The sequence below is a fragment of the Bos taurus genome, chromosome 8 (assembly GCF_002263795.3).
Source record: "Bos taurus isolate L1 Dominette 01449 registration number 42190680 breed Hereford chromosome 8, ARS-UCD2.0, whole genome shotgun sequence".
NCBI classification, from domain to species: domain Eukaryota; kingdom Metazoa; phylum Chordata; class Mammalia; order Artiodactyla; family Bovidae; genus Bos; species Bos taurus.
Window position 1 is genome coordinate 103,545,182 of NC_037335.1, and position 20,652 is coordinate 103,565,833.

Here is a 20,652-nt window from a genome sequence, read left to right on the forward strand (position 1 = left end):
CTGACTGGAGGGGTGAGAAGAGGTGGGAGATGGTAGAGCTGAAGGATCTTAGGAGACGGAGGGCAAGCTGCAACTTCACGCCTGATGCTGATGGAACACATGTTCACAATTTGCAGCTTCGTATGCAGGGCACTTATTGTATATCACACTCACTATCTATGGTTTTGCTTCAGGAGGCATGCAGGTTAGGCCGGAGCTGAATTGCTCTGGACAAAAGAAAGACCATGTCCTGCTATTTACTGGCCCTCCCTGTTCACCCTTTGCCCACACAGGGGGCGACCCTAGCATTTTTGCGCATCAACAAATGAAGGCCCACAGACCACTGTTCTAAATAACTAAACATTATACATCAAAAGCTTTTAAATAAAACTGACTCTTTAAAATTAACATTTGGGAAATTTAATCAATGGGTTAAGGTTTGTTCAAAAGTTTGTAAAGCTATAAATCATTCACCATGCTAACATTCAACCTTGAGCAGCTGACGCCAAGAATCAGATCCATGCCTAATGTGTGTTACATCTACCTATACATGAATTTAAGAGGAACGTGAATGATTTCACATTGCAAAATATTTCTTGGCTACCACATGCAACTGTTGCAAATATTGCCCAGTTCTAATTCAGGAGGGCCTCCCCAACCACGGGTTGCAAAAAAAAAAAAAAACAGTGGTTTCTCGTTACTATTGGGAAGCAAGGGCTAATGTGGTAAGAAAGTATGGCCTTTATGCAGAGAGGGAGGAATGAGAAAGTTAATTAATCTGTCTTTTTCTGTAGTCAGATCCAAGCTCGTACACCCCACACACAGGGAGGTCAAATGGAGACATCAGAGTCTGGAGCAGAGAAAGCTCATCGAGGAGGTGCCAACACGGAAAATGGAGGCTTAGACCTGTGTCAAGTCCATCTGGTTAGCTGGCCGGGGCACAGGGTTTTTAGAGGCAGGAAGGGTGACAAGGAGAGAGGTGTAGGATGCGTGATCAGCTTGTGAATCTTCTTCCGATTGGTTGGTGGGGAGGTAACAGGGGGTTGTTTCAGAAATCTCCATCATCAGCTTTCTGCTTCCAACTAGTCTGGGGTCTGCGTGCTCATGGTCAGGATGTCGTCCCCATCCTCCACCTGGGTACAGGTCTTAGTTTCTGCAAAACAACTCAAAGATAAACATCAAGTTGTTATCTACATCCCTTCCGGAGGGACTAGGAGTCCTGTGTCCATGTTGTCCTAATCATTAACTGCTTGAGCCTGCTCTTTGGAACTCAGAGAAGGCCTAGGAGACATAAGCCTTCCGACCACACCCCCCTTTTTCCTTTCTATCAACAAGAAATGGAGGGGTTTTTATTTTACCTGGGAGGGCCTTGCAGGGTCCTGCTAGGTTTCACTACCTCTGAGTCCACTCAAATCTTCCCTGGACTCGGAAGTGGGTCTGAAGGGATGGAGGCATCAGCCTCCATGACTCTGACCCCATCACATGCTCCAGCCACACGGACCATCCTAATCCTGCTGCTATCTCCCCTGTCAGCAGTAGCATCACCTTCAAAACCTCGGGATGTTTGGGAAGAGCACCTGGTGTTTCAGGGAGAGAGTAGAACATGGGAAGACTTGTTCCCCTGGGCTCTGAACATGGTTGGCTGTGACAAAAGGCATTTAGGGTTATGGGTCACCCTGTGCAGTACCAGGCGGCAGATCCCAAGTGACAGAGGTGCTTGTGTGTTGTTGCATGAACGTGTGTGTGTGTGTGTGTCCACGTGTGTGACATGTGGGGACCTGGAAAGATCTGGGCTCTAGGTAAGAACCTCACTGGACCCCTGTCTGATGGTAGCAGTGTGCCCACATGGCATTCAGCATGTCCTTACATAGTGTCTTGAAACTGTCTACTTCCATCATCTCACACTTGGACCACTGCAACTGCCCAGCTGCTCTGCCAAGTTCGTTCTCCTGTGCTTGTCCTCCCCGTCCCCTGTTCTTCTCACTGCAGACAGTGGGCTCTCTCTAAAGGGCAAATCTGATATTACCCCTCCGCACACACCTCACTTAAAATCTTTCTGTTTCTCCCCAGTGCCCTCAGAGGACACTGCAAACTCCTCGGCCTGGTTTCCACGCTCTGCAGCTTGGGTTCCAACCAAGAGCACCACCCCCAGCATCAGCCTCCATCCCTCTGACCCTATCACAGGCTCCAGTCACATAGACTGTCTTGATCTTTCTTGTATCACCCTCTCCCTTACCTGCACTGTTCCCTCCTGAAGCGCTCCAATCGTGTTTGCAAGACTCCAGTTAAAGCAATGCAAGTTCAAGACACTAGCTGAGCTGATAAAAACAGAAAAAGAAGGGAAATTCTAGTTCTGACAAGGATGTGGAGGGAGAGACTCATTTCTGCATTGCCATATCAGTACAGCATTAAAGGTTGTTAGTGCTTTTTGATTTGTCATGGTTTTGCTTTCTCTCTTTTGGGGGAGAATTTTTTTTTTTTTTAATCAACTTAATTGAGGTATACTAGGCATACAATAAGGGCTTCCCCAGTGGCTCTATGGTAAAAGAAACCCCCTGCAAAGCAGGAGTCACTGCAATGCAGGAGTCACTGGAGACATGGGTTTGATCCGTGGGTGGGGAAGGACCCCTGGAGGAGGGCATGGCAACCCACTCCAGCGTTCTTGCCTGGAGAATCGCATAGACAGAGGAACCTGGTGGGCTAGGTCCGTGGGGTTGCAAAGAATCGAACACGACTGAAGCAACTTAGCATGCACAGCATACAACAAAATTCACACGTTTTCAATTTCCAGCTCAAAGAGTTTCACAAATGTACATATCAATACGTGTGTAACCACCACCAGAATGAAAATAGAGAACATGGTCATCTGCCTCAAAAAGTTTTCTCGGGTCCCTGGGCAAATTGCCAAGGCAACCACTGATCTGATTTCTACCATTACCATTAGTTTTGACTGTTCTAGAACTTCACATAAGTGGAGTCACACTGTCTGTGTGCTGGGTGAGTTTTTTTTTTTAATGTTTATTTATTTGACTGCACCGAGTGTTAGCTGCAGCAGCTGGGATCTTAGTTATAGTGTGCGGGATTTTCCGTAGCCGGTGAACTCTTAGCTGAGGCATGTAGGATCTAGTTCCCTGACCAGGGATGGAACCCGGGCCCGCTCATCAGGAGCATGGAGTCTTAGCAACTGGACCACCCGGGAAGTCCAGTCCCTGAGCTGTTGAGTCTAGCTCCTTTCTTTTTTTTGGGGGGGGGGGAGATGGCTGCACTGGGTCTTTGCTGCTATTCATGGGCTTTCTCCAATTGCAGTGAGCAGGGGCTACTCTTCCCTGTGGTGTGCGGGCTCCTCACTGTTGCAGAGCATAAGCCCTAGAGAGTGAGCTCGGTACTTGTGGCACACGGGCTCACTTGTCCCACTGCACGTGGGATCTTCTGGACCAGGGGTTGAACCTATGTTCCCTGAATTGGCAGGTGGACTCCCGACCACTGGACCATCAGGGAAACCTGAGTCTGGTTTCTTTTGTTCAGCATGTTTTTGGAATTCATTTACGTTGTTGTATATATCCGCAGTTCATTCTTTTTTTGTTGCTAAGTGTTATTCCATTGTATAAAAATAACACAGTTTGTTTTTCCATTTTCCTTTTGACAGATACCTGAATTGTTTGTAGCTTGGGGGCTATTTATTTTTATTTATTGGGGGGAGCTTTTAAATATCACTAAAGTCTTGTATTTTTAAAGACATATGCTTTTCTTTCTCTTGAAAGAAATTTGGATGGTCTCTGATATATCTTCAGAGGAAAAATTACAATCTAAAATGCTATAGGCAACTGCATCTTAATAAAGTTGGGAAAAAAAATAAAATAAAATGCTCTAGGTATAAAGAGAGGACATGTTTATGGAAGTTAGAATCCAGGAAGTGAATGGAAGACTATTCATCCATTCAAACTACAACCGCTGACTACACTGACACAGGAAAAATTATGCAAATATATGAAATGAATAAGAATACAAAATTGTAAGCCTATCATAATAATATTTTTGGAATCTATTTATACAAATAAAGATTTGACTCCATCACATAGAAATGCAAATGAGCAGAGGAATTATTTATTCCATGGTTTATACTGAATGTCTGCTCCTTGCTGGGCACTGTTCCAGGACTGGGAACATATGGGTAAAAAGAAAGGCAAGCTCCCTGATCAACCAGCAGGGAGTGGAGAAAACACAGGGACCATTTCCTGTTTTAGATGTTGCTGCTGCTGCTGCTGCTAAGTCGCTTCAGTCGTGTCCGACTCTGTGTGACTCCATAGACAGCAGCCCACCAGGCTCCCCGGTCCCTGGGATTCTCCAGGCAAGAACACTGGAGTGGGTTGCCATTTCCTTCTCCAATGCATGAAAGTGAAAGTGAAGTTGCTCAGTCGTGTCCGACTCTTCGGGACCCCCTGGACTGCAGCCTACCAGGCTCCTCTGTCCATGGGATTTTCCAGGCAAGAGTACTGGAGTGGGGTGCCATCGCCTTCTCTGAGAGGCGGTTTAAGTAGTATTGGATAGGCCAAAATATTCATTCATCCCTTGTAACATCCTAGGGAAAAACTCGAGTGAACTTTTTGGCCAACCCAATACATTTGCTTCCCTGGTGGCTCAGACGGTAAAGAATCTGCCTGCAGTGTGGGAGACCTGGGTTCGATCCGTGGGTTGGGAAGATCCCCAGGAAAAGGGAATGGCTACCCACTCCGGTATTCTGGCCTGGAGAACTCCATGGACTGTATAGTCCACGGAGTCGAAAAAAGTCGGATACAACTGAGCGACTTTCACTCACTCACTCAATACTGGAAATAGACATTCAACTTAGAGGTCCCTTTCTTTTGGAAATGTCCCTGCTCCAGGATTGAGTTGGGGCCTCTCTGGACTTTTGTTGTTTCACAGCTGTCCCCACACTCATTTGGGACTGATCCCATGTTTGCCCATACCTCCTACCCCTAAATCCCCCCCCCCACTCATTCCCATATACACCACACTCTCTAAGTTGCCTTCAGCACTTGATTTACAGTGGTTCCTTTAAGAGAGTTGGACTATAAAGGAAGCTGAGCACTGAAGAATTGATGCTTTTGAACTGTGGTGTTGGAGAAGACTCTTAAGAGTCCCTTGGACTGCAAGGAGATCCAACCAGTCCATCCTAAAGGAGATCAGTCCTGGGTGTTCATTAGAAGGACTGATGTTGAAGCTGAAACTCCAATACTTTGGCCACCAAATGCAAAGACTCATTTGAAAAGACCCTGATTCTGGGAAAGATTGAAGGTAGAAGAAGGGGACGACAGAGGATGAGATGGTTGGATGGCATCACCGACTCAATGGACATGAGTTTGAGTAAACTCCGGAAGTTGGTGATGGACAGGGAGGCCTGGCATGCTGCAGTCCATGGGGTCGCAGAGTCAGACATGATTGAGTGACTGAACTGACTGACTACCTTTAAGTCTTGGTGCTTAATAGAACAGGAATTCAATGAAAACAGGGGACTTTGTTTACAGGCCCCTCGATCATTATCTAAACACATTAACTAGTACCACTCGGGTCCAAACTTTTGGACCCTGGTAACTCCTCCAGGTTAGGGACTCAAATTAGACCCAGGCTTGCAAGATTTACCTACAGCTGGCTTTGCAGGAAGGACAGAAGGATTTGTGCAAAACATTTCACAAGAGTGCCGGATTGTGTCACAACTGGGTCCTAGGGACCCGCCCACAGCTCCTTTAAAAGTCACTGACATCTTCCAACCACCAGCTTGCTTGGCTGCAGGTGTCTCCTGGTCTTAGCATGGCACTGCTTTGGGCTCTCGCTGTCCTGAGCCTCCTTCCCCTGCTGGATGCCCAGAGCCCCGAGTGTGCCAACCTGATGACAGTGGCGCCCATTACCAATGCCACCATGGACTTGGTAAGTGCCTGACTCCCTGAGCACCATGGGCAGCTGCTTCCCTCCCTGGGCTTTCCTTTGCCCTCCTGATACCTCCCTTTTCTCTCCTGGGGCCTGGGCTGAAATTTTGACCAGGCTCCAGAGACATTTCTCTGCCTCTAAACTCAGATGTCTCCTTGCAAGGTCCCTCAGCAGGGAACAACTCTGTCCTAGGTGGGGAGGGGCTGCCCAGGGGCTGGGGGGCATTTGGGGAGATACCTGGTTCCCTGAGTGAGCTCTTGTATGATCACTCCTCATCCGGAGCCCCAGTCTCCTTGTTTGCAAAAAGGGGACAGAGATCTGCTGTCTCATCCCAGCTAACTATCAAGGATTTGGCTCCATCACCAATTCCTGGCTTCTCCCCAGCTCTCTGGCAAGTGGTTTTATATTGGCTCCGCTTTCCGAAACCCCGAGTACAATAAGTCGGCTAGAGCAATCCAGGCGGCTTTCTTTTACCTTGAGCCCAGGCACGCAGAGGACAAGCTGATCACCAGAGAGTACCAGACCATGTGAGAGCCCACACCCCCAGCCCCAGCCTCTGGGTTTCACTCCCAGCTGCAGAAAATCCTTAAGCGAGTCCAACTTTCCTCCTGGCCTCAGCCTCAGCCTTCCCATGGATGGAACTGCGGTGGGGTGGGGGGGTGGGGGGGTGGGGAGCGTGGCGGGGAGGGGAGGGAGGGGATGCTGACTCTAATTGTCATCTGACTCATTGACTGCGATGGGCGATCGAGCACTTCTCTTTGACCGCTTACTGTTTTTCTCCCCGCTTCTATCCGGCTGTAGTGAGGACAAGTGCGTCTACAACTGCAGCTTCATAAAAATCTATCGTCAGAATGGGACCTTGTCTAAAGTTGGTGAGAGCCAGCCTTCAGGTGGAGGGCTGCTGTGTGGAGAGGGGAGATGATGGGTTGTTCAGCCTCAAGGAGGGGGCCCAGAGGACTTCTTATATCTCTGTGGTCCTTGTACCTGCACACAGCAAATAATCAGTAATAACTGCCAGCATTTTCAAGTTCTTGCTCTGTGCCAGGCACTGTTCGAAGTGCTTTACATTTAATCCCCTTCATACTCACTAACAACCCTAGGAGGACATCATAGTGATCAGATGGGGAAACAGAGAAACTGAGATGTCAAGGAGTTTCCCTGAGGTCACACAGCTTATAATTAGAACTAGGCTCTAAACCCCAGGCTGGCTCCAGTCCTACGTCTCAAGTCAGTTACTCCGTATCTTCTGCGAGCTAAAGGAGGGAGCCTGTATGGGGCAGGCAGTGGCTTCACCCACGTCCCACTAACACTAACACTGCAAAGAGGGTGCCCAGTAGGAGCCGGTGGAATGGAACAGATGTCACTTTGCAGCCCCGGGGCTCCTGTCTGAGTCTGGTTTCCTCATCTGTAAAATGGGGAGATAAAGGCCTTGACAACCACGGTCCACATGAGGCTCCTGAGATTGTGCACATGGAGGGCACTCGATGCAGAGCCTGGCACACGGCAGGAACGAGGGACCAGCGGCCCCAGGGAACCCCTGGCCTTCCCGGACTGGCTGTATGGCCTTGGGCACATCCCTGTTCCTAGCCCATGAGATGGGAAGCGTGTGGTTTCCTGTGGTCTCACCAGAGTCTTCTCTTTTTCAGAGTCGGACAGAGAACACTTTGTTGACCTGCTGCTCAGCAAGCACTTCAGGACCTTCATGCTTGCTGCCTCCTGGAATGGCACAAAGAACGTGGGGGTGTCCTTCTATGGTAGATGTCCCAAACCCCCACTCCACCCAAGCCTCATCCCAGGACCACCACTCCCCGGGCTAGGTCCCCAGAACCCCAGCCCTTCCTGGCCTCCCTCTTAGGCCTCCCACATCCCCACCTGGCCCCTTGCTCCCTCTTGTAGCTGACAAGCCGGAGGTGACCCAGGAGCAGAAGAAAGAGTTCTTAGATGTCATCAAGTGCATAGGCATCCAGGAATCAGAAATCATATACACTGACGAGAAGAAGGTGAGTGCAAGGAGGATGGGGTAGTGCTCACCCTGAGGGTGGCCCCACCTTGGGCAGCCTCAGAGGCCTAGAGAGGGGAGCTGTCTGTCAAGGCTTCACAGCGAGACAGGACCTCCTGATCAAGCACCAGCTTCCCTGAAGGACCTCCGGGGGATGGATGAGTGTCCAGGAGGGAAGAGTCACTGGAAAATCAGAGAGGATGCCTGGAGCCCGTGGGGGGACTGGAAAACCTAACGGGGGGGTGGGGGAAGAGCAGAGCCAAGTTGCGGCAAACGGAGAAGAGAATTCCCTGTATGTACAGGGAATGATCATTTACAGCTGCTGCTTGCCACGCCCCAGGCCTCTAATGCCTGTGTGACGGGCAATAGGTCTTATGGTTTTGGAGTCACCCCAACCGCAAGTCTAGGACCGCTGTCCCGATTTTTGCTATAACTGAGAATTTTCTGTGTCCTCTTAATGCTTTCCTTTAAATCTGTTAAATGAAAGGCTTTACTCGGTCTTGTCCTGTGCACTATCTGAAGTCACAGAGCTGATGAGCTGGCTACCCTTTCTTGATATATGTGGAATACTATCACGATTATTAAAATCAAAACATCTCCATCTGCCTGCCACTGAAGGTCATTTCCCATGACCACCAGTGGCGCAAATCACCGCCCCCCATTTTTGGGAACCGCGGAAAAGAGATTATGAACACAGGCACTGGAGTTGCTCCTGCGGCCAGCAGCCTACCTCCCCCATCTGCTGGCTGGGGGGACAGGCCCCAGGCTGCCCTGAACCTCCCTCTCACCATCTTCAAAACAGTGCGAGGAATCCAGGAGATAACAGAAGGGCAGACAGGGCATGAGTGCTCAGACACGCCAGTTGTTGAGGGTCTGAGCCTCTGTTTCAGTGGTGAATAAGCTGAGATGTGGAGAGAGAAAATAACCTGTCCAAGGTCACCCAGCCGGAGCCCTGCGTGGGCTGGTGCCACAGTCCAGAGCTCATTCCCCTCCAAAGACCCAGAGTCTCTTTCTGGCCGACCCCTCCCCTCACCCCCGCTCCGTGCCCGCTGCCAGGCCTGGCCTGTCGGTCTCCTGAGCTCACTCGGCCTTGCCTCCTGCCCAGCCCAGCCCACCCTTCCCTGGCCATGTGCTGTCTTCTCCCACTAGGATGCGTGTGGGCCGCTGGAGAAGCAGCATGAGGAGGAAAGGAAGAAGGAGACAGAAGCGTCCTAGTATTGGGCCAGGATCCTGGGGGCTACGAGGGCCCACCCGCAGCCCCCTGCTCACTGTTTGTAACTCAGTTCCCTCGGTTGCATCAATAAAGTTTGTTTCGGTGCAGTCAGGTTGTCCTTCGAGCGTTCATTCATTCATTCATGTGCCCGCCTGAGTCAACTGAGGTCAGCCCTGGCTGATCAGATGCCCTGAGTGGATCCCTGGATGGAAAAGCCCTTGCTGTGGTCCCCAGCACCTGTGCCAGAATGGACAGCCATATGCACTGAGTGCCCTGGGAGCCCAGCACGGGGAAGGTTCCTTCTAGTGGGGAAGTCTGGGAAGGCTACCTGGAAGGGGCGCCTGAACCACTCTAGAAAGATTAGAGCTTGATAGCACCTGCTGTTCCCACTGAAGCCAAAGATCTGTTTAAGGAATATCGAGGCAGAGGACCATGAGCAGGAGGTCAGGTAGATAGAGGGTGGTGAAGACTCAGGAGTGTGGTGCCAAGCACCAGGGTCCTTACTTTATTAATAGATGTCACCCTGGCCATCTGGGGAGGTGAGTTGGGAGGGGCAAAGCAGGAGGCAGGGAGACCGGCTCGGAGTCTTCCTGAGCATCCTGGAAGAGGCAGGTGCCTGGGCCAGGGCAGGGGCTGGATGGAGGCTCAGGGGACTCGGGGCCAGGCCAGAGGGGCTGTGTGTCTCCTCGAGGTGTCCCCAGAGTGCCTGCCTGTCACCCAGAAGGAAGAAAGGACACCTAAGGGTAAGGAGGGTCTCTCAAATCCAGACAACTTACAGTGATCGGAGCTCTTGCCATGGAGCCATGTCCAAGGCAGACCCACTTAGAGGTGCAAAGAGGACTGAGTCTGAAGCCAGGAGTTGAGCAAGGAAGGCTGGTGTCTGGGACTTCCCTGGTGGTCCAGCGGCTAAGACTCCATGCTCCCAATGCAGGGGGCCTGGGCTCAATCCCTGGTCAGGGAACTGATCCCACATGCAACAACAAAGATCCCATGTGTAGCAACTAAGGCCCCGGTGCAGCCAAATAAATAAATAGATAAACATTAAAAAAATATAAAAGAAGGCTGTTCTCCTTCCAGACCCAAGCGTTCTGCGATATGTGGTCACAGGAGAGAAGCAGCATGATGCACGTGGCAGAGAAGTTGGACTGAATAATTCAAGTGTTCTGTGTACACAGGTCCTAAGCCATCTGGAGTGAGAGGACCACAACCCTCGCTCCTGAAACCCAGTCCTGTGGCTCACACACCTGCATCCTCCAAAGAGCCACACCCCCAAGACTCCAGCATCCTTTGTCCAAAGCTGCAGTCCTGCTGTGCCTGGGGCAGTGAGGCTGGAGACACTGCCCTGGGTCCCCACCTTGGGCTCCACCTTCCCATCCACGTCCCATGACGGTGTGGGCCTGGAGGCTCAGAACCTACAAGAAATCCTTCATCTCAGCAAGATGCCATTGTCAACTCTCCTGAGAAGGATCAGCTGAAAAATGAAATCGAAATGGGTTCCAGAGAAGCAAGTGAGATGAGAGGTGGGAAAGACTGAAGAAAAGGCCAAGGGAAGAGGAAGCAGGAGTCAGGGAGAAAATGTCATGGAGGTTTAGGGAGAATAAAACAGTTACAAAGAACACGGACTTTGGAGTCGGACCATCGCAAGTTCCAGTAGATGGAACCTCGGTCTCCTCATCAATAAAATGGGGGCACACTTAGCTCAAGGATTGGCATCTAGGAGACACTCAGTAAATAGCAGCTGTTGTTTGGTGTCAAAAGGAGCACTGGAAAGAGAGTCCAGGTGTGTGCTCACCCAGACACCAATTTGCTCACAATGTCTCACAAGAGAGGCTTGGCCAGATGGCCTCTCCTCGCAGCCCCATCCGGCAGAAAGCTTCACGGTTCTGAGCGTTGTTTCTCCAACTTTACGTTGGAGAAACAGATGGCGCCAAGAGGCAGGCAGGTCGAGTCTGGAAATGCGCGCCCAACCTGCCCTCCGGGAGAGGGCTCCGCTCAGCACTGAGTCTTTTGTCCCCTAACGTGACCTTAGAAACCATAAGTGGATGACATATACCACAGACGTGGGTGGGTTTGCGAATGTTTGGGGTGTTCTTTGACCTCCATTTCTTAAGATTACTATGTAGGACTTCCATGGCAAGCCAGTGTTAGGACTCCATGCTGCCACTACAGGGGGCGCGGGTTCAGTCCTGGTCAGGGAACTAAGATCCCGCGTGCCACGTGGCATGGCCAAAAAATACACATAAAACAATTTTAAAGATCAATATTCACTTTTATTTATTTGCTCTCATAACGAAAATAGATTTTTTTAATGCCCCAAATATACAAATATCAGTGATGCACACACATTCCAGAAAAGCTGAGGTCTGAGCTGCTACAGGGTTGGGGAGCAGATGGCCTGGCCTCAGGGGCACACACCGGGAGCTGGCAGGAAGCTGGCCACTGGCCCAGTTCCACAGGAGTCCGAGGGGAGAGCCAGGGGTCTCGGCATGAGGTACTGAGGCAGGACCGTGGTAGACGACTTTCCGGGGCCCCCAGTGGGGTGTCTCCATCGCAGCAAGCCTGTGGGAAAGGCTGCTTGACCATGGGGAAGCTGGGTGCTTCTAAGATATTCCAATGGCCTCAAAGTACCCCACAGACCGACCACCAGTCACCAGAAGGAAAGTCCCCGGCCACGTTCTTCCCAGAGACGCCTACTCTGGAGTGGCTGGTCACAGGTGGGGGACAAGTTTTCACCAGAGACCCTGGCCCCGTCCCCTCTTATCTGGCCTCCTAAGAAGGATTCAAGGCCAGAAAAATGCCTCAGTTAAAGAAAAAAAAAAAACCTGTCCATCATATATAAAATACATATTATTAGCTGGAGATGGACGCGTGCAGGCCAGGGGCCTCCCAGAGATGGCGTCTGGGCAGAGGGTGGCCTCAGTCCCAGCCTCAACCTCCTTCAGGGCTAGGAAGTGGCTTCTCTGAGTCACCCACTGCCACTTGTTCCGTTTTGGAAGCACGGAGGCTGAGAAGGCAGGGCCCGGGGCGGAGGGAGCCTTCCTCGTGAGGGTCTGTGGGGCCTCTGGGAGTGGCTCAGCGCCCTCTGGCCTGGGGCGGGGGGCGACTGCCAGCTCCCTGCCCGCCACGTGTCCCTGAGCCTCGAGCGCAGTCAGAAGAGGCAGGAGCCCCGCAGGCTGCGGGCCTGGCGCAGCTCGGCCGACAGCGAGCGGCTCATGTGCTGGGTGGTGGAGCGGACGCTCTCGGCAGCCTCGACCGCCCGGCTCAGGGCCTTGTTGAGCTCCTCCAGGTCCTTCAGGTCCAGCTGGACGGAGTGCCGGGATCCCCGGGCCGGCCGGGAGCAGGCTGCGGGGGGCCACTCGGCGGCTGCTCGGACTGAGGGGGCTGAGGTAGGTGCTGGCGGCGCGTAGTACCTGCGGGGAGAGATGGGTGAGTTCCCTGACCACGGAGACGCCTTGGGGCGCCTCAGGCCCGGCTTGGTCCTTGGCCCCTACATTCTGAGTCTCGGTTTCTTCATCTCCAAAATGGGAAAAATATCCCCCGCCAAGGGATGTGTTGGAGGGATGAAGCCAGAACAGTGCTCGAAAGCAGTCAGTGCCATCTATCCATTCATTGAACAAATACGTACTGACCTTATACTAAGTACCGACTGGTGTGCTGGGGCCTGTGGTTACCATGGTGAATGAACAACCCTGCCTGCTGCCTTCCTGGAGCGTCTAGTCTGGACGCCTGGTCTCAGGGAGACCAGGACCACCCCAGGTTCTGGAGCAAGCCTCCTTCACCAGAGAGGTAATGCAGGTAATGCGTGGAGTCCTATTTGTGAGGTGTGGAGTGACAGAGAGGCGTGACAATAACAATTAGGATTCTGCAGGAGTGCGATGGTCTGGCACCTCTCACCCAGAGCAGGGGGTGGATGTGCGTCCTTCCCAGCCCAGTCCTGCGGGAATGTGGGGGTGTTGTTTAGAAGTCCTGGGGGAAATGGGCAGAGGAGCCACGAAATGAAGCACAGATTTCCCCAAGAAGTGACTCCTGCATTCATCCAAAGATGCCCAAGTTTAGGGTTCAAGGAAACTAGTGCTGAGCAAGAAGCGGTGGCACCTGTGACATGGAATACAGTGTGTAGAGGGGGACAAAGTGAAAGATGGGGACAACGAAGCGTTTTGCCTAAATGGAGCAGCAATGGGTTTAGGAAGACTTGGCTGGAGACATTCGCTGGTGTGTTGCTTGGCATGCGGTAAACTCCAGTCTTACTGCTGATCCTTCACTTTCTAATTTGCATTATTGCACAGTGTGCTATGCTAGGATCTGAACAGATGTCTCTCCAAACAAGATAAACAGATGGCCAACAAGCACATGAAAAGATGCTCAATATCATTAGCCATCAGGGAAATGCAAATCAAATCTACACGAGATGCCACTTCACACACTCCCCACCCACTGGGGTTGGCTAAAACCAAAGACAGATAGCAGTGAGTTTTGTGAGAGGACGTGAGAGACTGGAACCCTCACACACTGCTGGTGGGAATGTGAAACGGTGTCGCTGGTTTGGAAGGCAGTTGACTGTTGCTCAACAGTTAGACGCAGTGCCTAGCCCAGGACTGGAATCTTCATCCTTGGTACCCACAGGCCAGACTCTGAGATAAGTGCTTTACTAGCACTATCTCATTTATTTCGTAGGCACTTTTATGCTTATTTTACAGATGAGTGAAGTGATGCTCAGAGAAGCTAAGGGATGCAGAAGCCTGCCCCAAATCCTGGTCATTCCTCGTGGCCACCCGCATGACCATGAACAAGCTACTTCACTTTCAAGGGCTCCATTTCCCCCAGAAAACAACCACACTTAGCTACCTCCCAGGGTACAGCCAATAGGAAAACTCAGGTAAAAAGCTCTGTATGTCTGCTGCTGCTAAGTCACTTCAGTTGTGTCCGACTCTGTGCGACCCCATAGACAGCAGCCTGGGATTCTCCAGGCAAGAACACTGGAGTGGGTTGCCATTTCCTTCTCCAATGCATGAAAGTGAAAAGTGAAAGGGAAGTCGCTCAGTCGTGTCCAACTCTTCGCAACCCCATGGACTGCAGCCCACCAGGCTCCTCCGTCCATGGGATTTTCCAGGCAAGAGTACTGGAGTGGGGTGCCATCGCCTTGGTGCCCTATAAATAACAGCTACTGAGGATTCTCCCAGAATCAGGGGGCTGGGGCAGTACTCGATTTAAACCCATAGCTAATTAGCTCCCAGGAGATCCTGATACATATCATCTGAACCGAATGAATGAATGGGCTTCTTGAACCCAGTTCTCTCCTTTAGGGACAGACAAGCTGGTGTAACTACTGGATTCCCACACACCCCTGCCTTCTGATAATTTGATGACCAGACTGACCTGAAAGTTACCCCGAATTCCCCATAGGGAAGATGCTACAGAACAGAACAAGCAACAACCAGAAAACCCCACTAAACCGAAAAATTTGCTAGAAACTAGAAAGCCGGACTAGAAAGCCTCTAGTTCAGAGGTTATAAGGCGGCTGGCCAGCAGGTGGCTGCACAGGCCCACTCAGCTTTCTAAGGCTTTCCCAGCCGCAACCACTGAGCATATTCAGTCCTGCTTGACTGGCCGCTGGAGGAATGTAGTGTCATCAGTCCCAATTTAAGTAGTATTAGAAGCACTATGGTTACTGGCCGCCCTGACCCACTTATTTTAAAGTGAAGGAAACCGGTATAGAACAGGCTGACAACAGTCTGCAGAAGACAAATCTCCTAATTCCAGGGTCTGGGCTTTTATTCCCTGCACAATCCTGTCTTGTTGAAAGCACCTTCCCTCATTTCTCTCCTTACTGACAACAATACTGAACGGTGGCAGCATCCACGGCGATGGCACAGCTGCCATTTATTCAGCAAAGAGCATGTGCCAGCATGCACTACAAACCCCACAGACATCTCATGCCACCTGCCTCATCTAATCCTCATACAAACTGTATGCGACCGAGACTCTGACCCCATTTAACAGAGAGGGAGACAGGCTCAGAGAGGAAGTAGCTTTACCAAGGCCACAGCAATCATAAATGGCAGACAGGATTCCAGTGCAGCTCTGATTCTAAAACCTAAGCCTTTTTCACCTCGACTCCTGGGTCTTTTGTCTTAACTGATGTTACATCCGAATGTAACATGTAAATAGCGATTGCTCATCCTACCATGGACCAGACTGGTGTGCCTCTGAACTGGCAAGACCATTGGGAGCAAGGAAAGTCTGAGAAACTGTCAGCCAGGAGGAGCCTGGGAGATGTGACAACTAATGCATGTGGTTCCTTGGGGCAGTGGATCCTGGAACAGAAAAAGGACTTCCGGAGAACACTGAAGATGCCAAAGCAAACTGTGGACTACATTTAATAACCATGTACTAATAACGGTTCACTGACCGCACACGGACCATGTCAAGGTGTGTGTGTGTGTATGTCAGCTGCCCCATTGCATCCGACTCTTTGCGACCCCATGGACTGTAGCCCACCAGGCTCCTCTGTCCATGGAATTTTCCAGGCAAGAATACTGGAGTGGGTTGCCATTTCCTTCTCCAGGGGATCTTCCTAACCCGGGGATTGATCCAAGTCTCTTGCATCTCCTGCACTGGCAGGCAGGTTCTTTACCACTCTGCTACTTGGGAAGGTTACCATATCAAGGTAAGATGGTCGTATTAGAGGAGACTGTGTTTGGGGTGTATATGAGAACTCTCTGTCTTATCTGTTCCTTTTCTCTATAAATCTAAAACTGTTCTAAAAATAAAGTCTATTTTTTTTAAGTGAGGGCATTAGTTGCTTGCTAAGAAGACTCACAAGGAAATGGGAGATGATTAGGGTTCTAAGTCCCCATGAGGGCAATGCCCTCTGTCGGGCTCCTTCACTGTTGGGTCCCCAGGGTCAAGCAGTCTCCCTGGCACCCAGGGAGCATTCAAGGTTTGTTGAGTGACTACACAAGTGTTGGGGAGAAACACATGAGTACTCAGTGCTGAGTTCTCAGCTACCCAGCTCAGGGCTGAATGCTAACTATTAAGCGATTCAAACAGGCAAGGAGGGCTGGAAGGGAAGGTTCTTACACAGTGGCTGATGGATAAGGCAGGACGGGAACCGAGGAGATGTAGGCAAAGGCAGGAGGGGCTGGTGCCGAGGGTGCAACAGCCAGATACCACAGTCCAGGAGGTGGCCGGGGCGGCGACCCTGCCCGCTTGCTCCTCTGCTTGGGGCTGGACGTTGAAGGAGCATTTCTGCTGGTGGCGGCCTTTTCTGGCGCTGTCAGGGAGGGACAACAGAGACACAGTCTCACAACCTGGGAAGATCTGGCAGAGAACAGAGGGCCCCCAGCCCCGCCAACCCCACTGGAGCGGGGGCTGGCCACGCAGGGAGTGCCTCGCTTTGGGAAGCCAGCTCTCATCCAGTTTGCTCCACCCCAGATTGGGCGAGCTGCTGCTGCTGCTGCTGCTGAGTCATTTCCCGGGTAAACCCCCTCCCAGGGCCCCAAACCCAAATCCAGGGGAGCAGCGGGAAAGAGACAGAGCATCAGTCCTACCAGAGGTGGCTGAGTCTGGGCCATCCCCCTCAGAGGGGGACCCAACTTGACTACACAGGGGACATCGCAAGGTCTCACTGCCAGACGGTCCCAGGGGGTCCCTGGTGACAGCATCACCTGGAAGAGGAGGCAGGGAGGTCAGGAGAGGACGATGTCTGAGTCACCAGGCCCTGCCACAGGCCTCCCGCAGCACTGAGCTCCTCTCAGGGACCCCTGCAGAGGAGACAAGCTGCCTCCACTGGGCAATAATACTGATGGTTACCATGACAGTAAGAGGCATCTCATGAGCCAGGCCCTCTGCTCAGAGTCTTCATTTATTGATTGATTGAATCCAACAAGCCACTGAACTAGCTGGGTCTACCACTTGTGAGCTGTGTGTGCTTCGGCAAGTCACTTGCCCTCTCTGAGCCTCAGTTTCTTCACTCATGGGAATGGTAATAAAATGGACAAAACCTACTTCCTAGGGTTGTGAGGATCATGCTTGTAAAAGCCTCATCATGTTGCTAAGTAAGGGCTTAATAAACGACAGCACTATCAGCATCATTGCTTGAAAGAGCCTCAGAGACCATCTCCAAACCTTCCATTAGAGGTGTGGAGCCCAAGGCTCAGAGAAGTTAAGGAACTTGTCTGATGTCACACAGCATGTCAGTGGCAGAACCGGGACTAGAACTTGGTGTCCATGTTCTCAGACCACTGCTCCCCCGACTACTCTTCCCCTAAACCCTTGGGAAGGTAGACAGAGGGGAGACAAGATAATCATCGCTGCCAGCCTGCCTGCTGCTCACACCCCTCCCCGCATCAGGAACTTCTGAAATCATGTTCATGGTTTCTCCACGTCAAGGGGAAGGAGAGTGGCTTCAGGCAAAGCACCTGGAGAAATAGGTGTGAGGGCAGGGCACTCTGGGAAAGCTGAGAAGTCCAGAAAAGTCCTGCTCCCGTCTGCATCTTGACCCGCCACTGGGCTCAGGGCAGTCTATGTCCGGCCCAGCTGCACCCCTGCCCCCCAGCCAGGGGCAAGAAGCTGCAGCCTTACGGCCCTGGCTGCTTCTCCAGGTACCACCCCCTACCTGGATCCTCCATCCTAGGGGGTCGGCAGTGGGGACAGGAGACTGGGACACTGCTTCTTGGAACAGTCTTGGGGGTCAGAACATAGTACTCCTGGCCTGGGGAAGAAACCAGAACAGTATCAGCTGTGCATGGATACAGAACTGGAGATGATTTAGAATACAAATCTCTCTTCTTCCTCCAGATGGCTTAACAGTCTCCCTCTCAATCTTTTCTTCATGCACACACAACGTGTGCATAAATATGTAGATACATAAGTGTGCATGTACATATACATATATAGATAAAACACATTTATCTGTCTGTTTATTGTAAGCCCTTTCCAGACTCCTGTTTCATCTCAGATCCTATTGGAACCAACTGCCTAGTTCTTGACATACGGAAAAAAATCAGCACACCCAGGCTCAGTCAGGACTGCAAAGCAGGCAGAAAGACAGGATAAGCAATGACAAAGCATGATGGTACTCCCCAGACCCCAGCTTGCTCGTTAGGATTAGAATGGCTTGGGCATGGAGTCAGTGGTGTTTTCTCTGTGATTCAAGTGGCTGGGAAATGGGGAGAGTCATACTGTGGGTTTCACAGGCTTGTTGGGAGGACCGAGGGGGGCTGTATCCATGTATTCTGCCCTGCATTCCGCAGATTTCAGGTCCTTAAGGTTATCAAAAAATCGGACAGACTCTTGGGTCTGCACTCAGCTCCACTATTCCCTGCCTTATCCATCCCTGAGTCTCACATAAGACCTTGGGGATGATGCCTGATTATTTTTTTCTCTGTCCTCTGCCATGCAGGGTCTTCACTTTATACTCCGTGTGTGTTGCACCGGGGACCCTGGACACGCTGTTGTTTTGACTTCTAAACCTCAGTGTCTATTTGCTCCGTTGGGAGATGTGTATCTCATTTCCTGCTTTGTCTGCATCACTTAGCCTTCTGGATCTGAGGTTAACCGCCCTCCTGCCCAGCGATACATGGGTGAGAGCCAAGTCTGTAATTTACTTACTGCAATTTACATGCTTACTATAATTGCTTATTTGTTACTGCCTTCTCTGCTGTGCAGTCAGATTCATGAAAGTAGGAACCACATCCATATTTAATATTCGACCTGTGGGCATGCTTTGTCATGTCCGACTCTTTGTGACCCTAGTAGCCCCTCAGGCTCCTCTGTCCATGGGATTTTTCAGGCAAGAACACTGGAATGGATTGCCATTTCCTACTCCAGGGGAATAGGTTCCATCATTTCATGGCAAATAGATGGGGAAACAGTGGAAACAGTGACAGACTTTATTTTGGGGGGCTCCAAAATCACTGCAGATGGGAACTGCAGCCATGAAATTAAAAGATGCTTGCTCCTTGGAAGGAAAGTTATGACCAACCTAGACAGCATATTAAAAAGCAGAGATCTTTGCCAACAAAGATCCATTTAGTCAAAGCTGTGGTTTTTCCAGTGGTCAAGTATGGATGTGAAAGTTGGACTATAAAGAAAGCTGAGCGCCGAAGAATTGATGTTTTTGAACTGTGGTGTTGGAAAAGACTCTTGAGAGTCCCTTAGACAGCAAGGAGATCCAACCAGTCCATCCTAAAGGAAATCAGTCCTGAATAGTCATTGGAAGGACTGATGCTGAAGCTGAAACTCCAATACTTTGGCCACCTGATGTGAAGAACTGACTCATTTGAAAAGATCCTGATGCTGGGAAAGATTGAAGGCAGGAGAAGGGGGCAACAGAGGATGAGATGGTTGGATGGCATCACAGACTCCATGGACATGAGTTTGAGTAAACTCTGGAAGTTGGTGATGGACGGGGAGGACTGGTGTGCTGCAGTCCATGGGGTCACAAAGAGTCGGACACGACTGAGCGACTGAAGTAACTGAACTGAACTCCAGGGGATCTTCCCAACCCAGGGATCAAACCCACATCTCCCATGTCTCCTGAATTGGCAGGCAGATTCTTGACCACTGAGCCACCTGGGAAGCTAGGTTATATTTAACGTAATGCACTTTGAAATCCTACTATGTGTCACCGCGCGCTGTGTGCCGGGTGCCCCCTGGGGAATCACAGCCTTAATGGAAGGCCAGGAGGAAGTGATTCTGTGTTCACTACACCCAGGTCCCGCAAGCAGCAAGCTCTTCATAACCCGCTTCATGACTGACCAGCTGAGTGGACTTTCTCCGAACCCAGCACAGGCCCCGACAAAGCGGAGGTCTCAGAAACTGTTTGCTGAGTGAATCCATGGACAAACACACCCAGATTCACAGAGACAATGCTCCCTGATGTTTTTGTATCACAGAACTCAGAAAAAGACAATATTTCAATGGCCCACTGACTACATGGAAGCCACCACCTGGGGACTGTGCACCTCCAGCGCCCCCTCCTGGCTCACCTGTGTATTGGCCTCGGAAGGTGACCCTGTTGGGCCGTCCGGTGCTACTCACTCCTTTTGTTCCATCCCGAGCGGCCTGCGGACTGTTCTCGGTGGTCCTGCCCCTCTCAGAGAACAATCTGGGGGAGGCTGGCTCAGATTCGGAACCTGGGGTGGAAAGAGGGGCATGAGAGGGGGAGGGGATGGGGGACACGTAGCTAAGCGATTGGGCAGATCACGAGTCCAGAGGCTCTGGGATTTTAAGCCTACGGCCCCCCTTCCCCCAGCCCCTTAGTAATCACAGCCGACACACCCGGACCCCTGACCCTGTGCTAAGCGCTTTGCATGCTCCCTGTCACGCACCCTCGCAGCAGCCCCAGGAGTGGACACTGTGATCACTGCACTGTTAGCTGGCCCCTTAACTGCACAGGGCAGGTACACAAGCTGGCAAGGCCACACAGCTGGGAGGACGTGAGCTGGGGCCACCGACTTCAGAGCCATGCTCCTCCAGGCAAGTCCCCTGTGCTTTCGGGCTTTGGCGTCCTGATCTGCAGAAGGTGGATGAT

At 51.3% G+C, this 20,652-nt stretch overlaps 2 protein-coding genes across 3 annotated transcripts in view; one reads left to right on the forward strand and one right to left on the reverse strand.

Moving 5' to 3' along the window:
- Nucleotides 1-5,752: 5,752 nt before the first annotated feature.
- ORM1 (orosomucoid 1) lies at nucleotides 5,753-9,223 on the forward strand. Its single transcript, NM_001040502.2, is given in 6 exon segments — nucleotides 5,753-5,904; nucleotides 6,289-6,431; nucleotides 6,706-6,776; nucleotides 7,551-7,658; nucleotides 7,801-7,904; nucleotides 9,053-9,223. Coding segments are annotated over 6 exon segments (609 nt in total). The 5' UTR covers nucleotides 5,753-5,787; the 3' UTR covers nucleotides 9,119-9,223.
- Nucleotides 9,224-11,364: 2,141 nt separating this feature from the next.
- Nucleotides 11,365-20,652, reverse strand: part of AKNA (AT-hook transcription factor) — a 58,868-nt gene continuing 49,580 nt past the window's right edge. For both annotated transcript variants that reach the window (XM_024996348.2, XM_024996347.2), the window contains exons 18-22: nucleotides 20,108-20,254; nucleotides 17,734-17,829; nucleotides 16,667-16,783; nucleotides 16,197-16,389; nucleotides 11,365-12,526 (exon numbers count right to left, since the gene is read on the reverse strand). In XM_024996348.2, the coding sequence (XP_024852116.1) occupies nucleotides 12,265-12,526; nucleotides 16,197-16,389; nucleotides 16,667-16,783; nucleotides 17,734-17,829; nucleotides 20,108-20,254 (815 nt within the window). In that variant the 3' untranslated portion in view covers nucleotides 11,365-12,264. The remainder of the gene's footprint in view (nucleotides 12,527-16,196; nucleotides 16,390-16,666; nucleotides 16,784-17,733; nucleotides 17,830-20,107; nucleotides 20,255-20,652) is intronic.